The sequence below is a fragment of the Entelurus aequoreus genome, linkage group LG05 (assembly GCF_033978785.1).
Source record: "Entelurus aequoreus isolate RoL-2023_Sb linkage group LG05, RoL_Eaeq_v1.1, whole genome shotgun sequence".
NCBI lineage: Eukaryota > Metazoa > Chordata > Actinopteri > Syngnathiformes > Syngnathidae > Entelurus > Entelurus aequoreus.
In genome coordinates, this window is record NC_084735.1 from 19,411,091 (window position 1) to 19,419,669 (window position 8,579).

The window sequence follows — 8,579 nt, forward strand, 5'->3', positions numbered from 1 at the left end:
GATGTTTAGTAGGTTTGATCAAGTGAAATGATTCAAACAGGGAAGAGGGGTAGCTATTAAAAACAATAACTTATTCATTATTAACCGTCTGGAATGGACTTAATAATAATAATAATAATAATAATAATAATAATAATAATAATAGATTGTATTTGTAAAAAGCACTTTACAAAGAACCTCAAAGTGCTACAGTGTATTAAAAAATATATAAATAAAAAGATAATAAAAAATAAATAAAAATAAAAACTAGAACAGCCAAATAGCTAAAACTAGTATGCATATATCTAAAAAAAAAGGCTTTTTCAAAAGGAGGGTTTTTAAGCCTTTTTAAAAAGCATCCACAGTCTGTGGTGCCCTCAGGTGGTCAGTGAGAGCGTTCCACAGACTGGGAGCGGCGGAGCAGAAAGCCCGGTCTCCCGTTGTTCGTAGAGAGACTTATGCTGTCTTTAAGTTGAAGTGGAGTGGAATCTGTTTTTCAGCGACACCTAATGCTCACAATATTTCATGACGCACTAAGTTTAATGATGTGGACACGTTTGTTACTAGATACGTTTTAATAATGCCTTGGAGACGTTGTATGTGTTAGTAATATGCGACTATAATTATTAAGCTTGTGTGCTTAGCTGTTGTGTAGCTGCTAGCTTCTGGTAGCCTACAGCCTAGCATGTTTACCTTTTTGTAAATACCAAAATAGAAGAAATTGCATGTTTATTGGAGGACATTTAGATGTTAGCTGGCAGTTCAGCTTTGCACAAGTAAACGCGCTGCAGGACTGCTTGTATCGCATATGATATCGCTTGCAAGAAAACACGCTGCAGGACTGCTTGTATCGCACATAACACACGCAACGAACACGCCGCAGGACTGCTTGTACCGCACATGATATCACACGCAAGCAAATACGCCGCAGAACTGCTTGTATCGCACATTATATCACACGCAAGTAAACACGCCACAGGACTGCTTGTATCGCACATGATATTACACACAAGTTAACATGCTGCAGGACTGCTTGTAAAACACATGTCATACAAGTAAACACACTGCAGGACTGTTTGTATCGCACATGATATCACACGCAAGTTAAAACGCTGCAGGACTGTTTGTATCGCACATGATATCGCATAAAAGTAAATACGCTGCAGTACTGCTTGTATCGCACATGATATCACACACAAGTAAACGCGCCGCAGGACTGCTTGTATCGCACATATCACACACAAGTAAACACGCTGCAGGAATGCTTGTAACGCACATGTCATACAAGTAAACACACTGTAGGACTGATGGTATCGCACATGATATCACACAAGTACACACGTTGCAGGACTCTTTGTATCACACATTATATCGCACACAAGTAAATATGCCGCAGGATTGCTTGTATCGCACATGATATCACACGCAAGTTAACACGCTGCAGGACTGTTTGTATCGCACATGATATCACACACAAGTAAATACGCTGCAGGACTGCTTGTATCGCACATGATATTACACACAAGTAAACGCGCCGCAGGACTGCTTGTATCGCACATATCACACACAAGTAAACACGCTGCAGGACTGCTTGTATCGCACATTATATCGCACACAAGTACATATGCCGCAGGACTGCTCATAGCGCGCATAATATCACTCACAAGTAAACACGCTGCAGGACTGATGGTATCGCACATGATATCACACAAGTACACACGCTGCAGGACTCTTTGTATCACACATTATATCGCACACAAGTAAATACGCCGCAGGACTGCTTGTATTGCACATGATATCGCACACAAGTAAACACGCTGCAGGACTGCTTGTATCGCACATGATATCACACTCAAGTAGACGCGCTGCAGGACTGCTTGTATCGCACATATCACACACAAGTAAACACGCTGCAGGACTGCTTGTATCGCACATGATATCACACAAGTAAATACGCCGCAGAACTGCTTGTATCGCACATTATATCACATGCAAGTAAACACGCCACAGGACTGCTTGTATCACACATGATATCACACACAAGTTAACACGCTGCAGGACTGCTTGTATCGCACATGATATCACACACAAGTTAACACGCTGCAGGACTGCTTGTATCGCACATGATATCACACACAAGTTAACACGCTGTAGGACTGTTTGTATCGCACATGATATTGCACACACGGAAATACGCTGCAGGACTGCTTGTATCGCACATGATATCACACACAAGTAAACGCGCTGCAGGACTTCTTGTATCGCACATATCACACACAAGTAATAATGCTGCAGGACTGCTTGTATCGCACATGATATCGCACACAAGTAAAGACGCCGCAGGACTGCTTGTATCGCACATGATATCGCACACAAGTAATTATGCTGCAGGACTGCTCATATCGCGCATAATATCACTCACAAGTAAACGCGCTGCAGGACTGCTTGTATCGCACATGATATCACACACAAGTACACACGCTGCAGGACTCTTTGTATCACACATTATATCGCACACAAGTAAACACGCCGCAGGACGGCTTTTATCGCACATGATATCGCACATTATTACATGCAGCCCATACTTGCTTCTTTTGCTGATATCGGATCAATATCCGTATCGGAACAGGACACCCCTAAAAAGACAAGAGTGGCACATTCACCTTGATGTCAAGGACTACTTCCAGGTTGCGGTGACACACTGCAGTCTACACACTACTGCCACCTAATGGCTAGGAAGTGCAACTGCAGGCCAAGTCTTCCATATAAAAGTTGCAAATGTCTAACAAGCTGTTTGAAGTCAATGTTGTCAAGCAACACAACATTGAAAGTGTATCATTCAAGCCTGCATTGTTGTTGTTGTTGTTGTTGTCGTGGTGACTGCAGCACATCAGCAGCAGGCGACATAAAGGCAGAGCAGCAGGCAAAGCAGCCAAGCCCAAATTCAAGCCCTACACTGCCGGCCAGCATCACACTCGCATCCTGACGGTAACCTCATGACCTTTCATTGCATCATTTTTATTTTTTATTTTTTTATGTATTTGTGTTTTTTTTTTTTTATACGCATTGACTATTTGTGTGCACATGGGTGTGTAGGTCACGTGACAGTGCAGGCGTGCTCAGATGCAGCAGCGGCACACAAAAAGGAAGCAGGGCAATAATTGGCCAATTATTTTTCAAGTCTTAAATGAATGGGAGGTGATGGGGAGACTGCCCTCGTGTGGCCAATCAGCGTTATGACAACTGCGTTAAAACAAAATGACCTAAATTAAATTTATTTTTTCATAAATGACGGAAAAAAATATATATATATGTTAATTATCTTCTGCACAGTATAAAAATACTAATTTGTTTTTTATTATTTCTTGATGGCAGAAAATATGTTTAAAGTTCAAGTTAAATTAGTATACCAGATCCAGAAATTATCCCAATAATAATAAAACTTTTTTTTTTTAAAAATAGTTTAAAGCAAGAACTGATGTACAGACCAGGAAGGCAGTTAACTAAACACGCTTCATATTAAAATACCAGTCATAGTGTAGTAAATAAACGGTCAATCAATGGTGTTCATTTTTGAAACAAAACAATGTAAAACTCTTTCTGCATATAAAAAATATGAAAATCATCATGATGAAAAGAAAAACAATGTTTCATTTATTTTTGTAGCGACAAATGCTGTAGTTGTGTAACTAGTTTTTAACTTCTTCTTGCTCCTTTTTATTCATAATTTACATAAAGTTAGGTTGATATTTTTTATTTTAATGAATTAAATAAAATGCAAAATGGAAAAAGTGACAAACCAATAGTCCTCGGAAAATACAAAATAAATAAATAATTATATTTATTTTAAATAATTGTTATCAATCCTTACATATTTTTGAATAAGAAAACACATGAACACATATTCTTACACCGAGTTTGACGGATAAAATAAATTAAGTGCTCACACAGCTTTTTGAAATAATTAAATCATGAAATTATTAAAGCATGACATAACTTAATCAAATCATCAAATAAATAATTAAATCAATAACTATATATATATATATATATATATATATATATATATATATATATATATACATATATATATATATATATATAAAATAATTAATTAAATGTTGAAATAATAAATGATTGTATAATTGTACATTTATATTCTCTGCTCCTTTTGGTTCACCTTAATGTCATGTTGATAGGTATTTTTTGTTTGATTAATGAAATAAATAAAATAAAAAATGGAAAAAGTAAAAAACAAATATTACTCGAAAAAATATGTACTAAATAATAAATACAAAATTATTGTTATTTTAAACATTTGTTATCAGTCATCACACATTTTGAAATAAACACATGAACAAATATTTTTCAACTTAATTTGGCGGATACAGTAAAATTAAGTGCGGACACATTTTTATCAAATAATTTAAAAAGTAATTCAATCATGAAATGATTCATTAAAGTGTGAAATCATTCATCAAATCATGAAATACATTAAATAATGAAATCAATAACTATATATTTAAATTATTAAATATTCAGATAATAAATGATGAACATGTACTTTCACATGACATACATTAATGACACATTGAAGTATTTATTTTAAAAATGTATTCAATTTATTTGTATATATATATATATATTTTTTTAAAATTATATTTTATTTTTTATGTAGTACATTTTGTGCCATTTGACTGTACATAACTTGTTAACATTTGATTTCCTGTTTCTGCCCATTCATGGCTTGAATTGCCCTCTGCTGGTTGTTGCCACTGCCAAGTAGTATTAGTGTTGTATTAGTACCTATTGTGCTAGTACCTATTGTACTAGTACCTATTGTGATAGTACTAGTACCAGTCCTGATTGCAGCATATTTTTTATACACAAAACATGTTGGCTTTCATTCCTGCTGCAGCTTCGTTGGACCAGGGAGAAGAACCACGACCGCATCAAACACACAAACTCCACGTCGTCGCTGCCGACCTTCCATCTCCATCCTGCCACAGACTCAAGCCCCGCCCTGTTTCAGGCTCCGCCCCTCCTACAGGCCCTTATGCGCCCGAGCTCCGCCCCTGTCTGTGCAACGCCGCTTCTGTTTCCTCACTACTGACTTAGAAGTTGCATCAAATAGGTAAAAAAAAAGACTATTTCCCTCCTTTTAATGGCGTTAAAGTTCCTTTAAACAAGATTTGAAATAAACGCACCACTGTTACTTGTTTGATTACTGCTGGAAAAATAGTCAAATTGATGTGGGCGTGCATGTTTAAAATCTCATCAGGACCAAAAAGGTGTCAGCACCCAAATAGTAGACAGTCTTTGCCTGAATCTCTAAGGCAGAGTGTCCAACTGCTTTACCTGCTTTAACGCAGATGGTCAGTGCAAAGAAGAGTGAGGACAGATAAAACTGTTGCCGTGTTTTGTGCAAATAGATGACGTGCATTCAAGTAAAACATTTTTAAATGTTCCTGTGTGACATTCTGACAATAACATTGCATTTGTGTCCAGTTATTGGGCTTTTTTCTAGTTAATTTAAATTATAAACACTAGTAATAACCTGAGATTATTCGAAATTAATCCAGATTCAAAATGGTGATTAATCATGATTCATCCAATTTCAGAATTGTGATTAATCAAATTTAAAAAAATGTGAACGATATTGATTAATTTATTAAAATTGTGATTAATCATGATAATCCAAATTGTAAATTATTAATCCATATTAAAAACTGTGATTAATACAAATCCAAAATGTAGATTAATATTGATTAATCCAAATTCAAAATTGTGTTTAATCATGATTTATCCAAATTAAACATTTTGATTATTATGATTTTTTAAATAACAAAACATTTGACAGCTCTAATTATTACACAATTGCTTATGCATGCACACGCACACACACACACACACACACACACACACACACACACACACACACACACACACACACACACACACACACACACACACACACACACACACACACACACACTTATATATATATATATAGGGAGAGATTTATATTATGTGTGTGTGTGTATATATATATATATATATATATATATATACTTCATATTGTCTACTGTGCACTAGTGTTACCATATCTGAGTTATTGTGCAGAAATATGGGGAAATAACTACAATATTACACTTCATTTATTACGCTGTTACAAAAAAGATCAGTTATAATAATACAGAATGTTGGATATAGAGAACATTCAAACACTTTATTTATTGAATCCAAAATACTGAAATTCAACATTATAGTGAATTTGCAAACAGCTAAAATGATGCACAAAGCAAACTATAACCTGCCACCCAAGAAAATACAACAATTCTTCTCAACAAAAGAGGAGAAATACAATCTTAGAGAAAAATGTAATTCAAAACATTTGTACGCACGCACAACACTTAAGACCTTCAGTATATCAGTATGTGGAATTAAATGATGGAATGGATTAAGCAAAGAAACCAAACAAAGTACTAATATGATCCACTTCAAGAAACTCTTCAAACTTAAAGTGTTTACAAAGAAGAAGAACCATGATAAACATTCTGAATTTATCTCATCCATCCATTCATTTTCTAGATAATCTTACTCATCTTTGCCAATTATTATTTATTTATTTGTATTATTACTTATGGAGTACATTGTGAATAAATTGAGAACAGGAAGTGAACACATGTGTTAGCAACTGCTATGTAAAAGGAAAAGGGGTTGGATTGAATAAGCTCTGCTTCTTCCTACTCCTTTTCCAACATGTTGAATAGAGAAACTGGAAGTTAAAGTTAAAGTACCAATGACTGTCACACACACACACTAGGTGTGGTGAAATTACTCTCTGCATTTGACCCATCACCCTTGATCACCCCCTGGGAGGTGAGGTGAGGGGAGCAGTGAGCAGCAGCGCTGGCCGCGCCCGGGAATCATTTTTGGTGATTTAACCCCCAATTCCAACCCTTGATGCTGAGTGCCAAGCCCATCAATCCATCCATCCATCCATCTTCTTCCGCTTATCCGAGGTCGGGTCGCGGGGGCAGCAGCCTAAGCAGGGAAGCTCAGACTTCCCTCTCCCCAGCCACTTCGTCCAGCTCTTCCCGGGGGATCCTGAGGCGTTCCCAGGCCAGCCGGGAGACATAGTCTTCCCAACGTGTCCTGGGTCTTCCCCGTGGCCTCATACCGGTCGGACGTGCCCTGAACACCTCCTTAGGGAGGCGTTCGGGTGGCATCCTGACCAGGATGAGTGCCAAGCAGGGAGCCATTTTTATAGTATTGTGACGTATCATGTTGTATGCATGCATGTTCCAAATAAACTCAAACTCAAACTCAAACTTGTTTTATTGTAAGTTGAAGAGCTGGAACGATATTTAGACTATCACTTTCGCTTGATTTTGTCAGAAAAACGTACGTCAAAACGACAACAATTGGCAACAAAGTCATGGTGCCTGTTTTTTTATTTTTTTTTATTTTTTATAAATCTTTATTTATAAATTGCAGCATTTACAAACAGTTGAGAATTAATCATCAAAATAAGTACAAAAACTGTATAAAAACAGTACAAAACAGCACCAGGGGGTTGTAAACTCAAAGTAACTCAAATAGAATGCAATATATATATATATATATATATATATATATATATATATATATATATATATATATATATATATATATATATATATATATATATATATATATATATATATATTTATATATATATTGCATTCTATTTTATTTTTATTTATATTTATTTCAGTAATCAAACAAAAAAAACCTATCAACATTAAGGTGAACCAAAAGGAGCAGAGAATATAAATGTACATTTAATTATATAATCATTTATTATTTCAATATTTAATTAATTATTTTATATATATACTGTATCTATACATATATGTATATATATATAGTTATGGATTTCATTATTTCATTATTTATTTAATGATTTGATTAAGTTATGTCACGCTTTAATAATTTCATGATTTAATTATTTCATAAAGCTGCGTCAGCGCTTAATTTATTTTATCCGTCAAACTCCTCTATAACGGTGCAAGAATACATGTTCATGTTTTCTTATTCAAAAATGTGTAAGGATTGATAACAATTATTTAAAATAAATATAATTATTTATTTCGTGTTTTCCAAGGACTATTGTTTTTTCCCTTTTTCCATTTTGCATTTTATTTAATTCATTAAAATAATGATAAATAAATAAAAAATATCAACCTAACTTTAAGTAAATTATGAATAAAAAGGAGCAAGAAGAAGTTAAAAACTAGTCACACAACTACAGCATTTGTCGCTACAAAAATAAATGAAACATCGTTTTTCTTTTCATCATGATGATTTTCATATTTTTTATATGCAGAAAGAGTTTTACATTGTTTTGTTTAAAAAATGTACACCATTGATTGACTGTTTATTTATTACACTAAGACTGGTATTTTAATATGAAGCTCGTTTAGTTAACTGCCTTCCTGGTCTGTACATCAGTTCTTTTTTAAAACTATTAAAAAAAAGTTTTTATTATTATTGGGATAATTTCTGGATCTAGTATATATTATATATTGCACTTTGTTTGTTGTATATATATAATA

At 34.6% G+C, this 8,579-nt stretch overlaps 1 protein-coding gene across 2 annotated transcripts in view; it reads left to right on the forward strand.

Annotated features, from left to right (window-relative positions):
- LOC133649639 (zinc finger protein 385B-like) overlaps window positions 1–5,132 on the forward strand; it is a 13,276-nt gene extending 8,144 nt beyond the window's left edge. For both annotated transcript variants that reach the window (XM_062046268.1, XM_062046267.1), the window contains 2 exons: window positions 2,866–2,967; window positions 4,898–5,132. In XM_062046268.1, coding sequence (XP_061902252.1) covers window positions 2,866–2,967; window positions 4,898–5,092 — 297 coding nt within the window. In that variant the 3' untranslated portion in view covers window positions 5,093–5,132. The remainder of the gene's footprint in view (window positions 1–2,865; window positions 2,968–4,897) is intronic.
- Window positions 5,133–8,579: the final 3,447 nt, after the last annotated feature.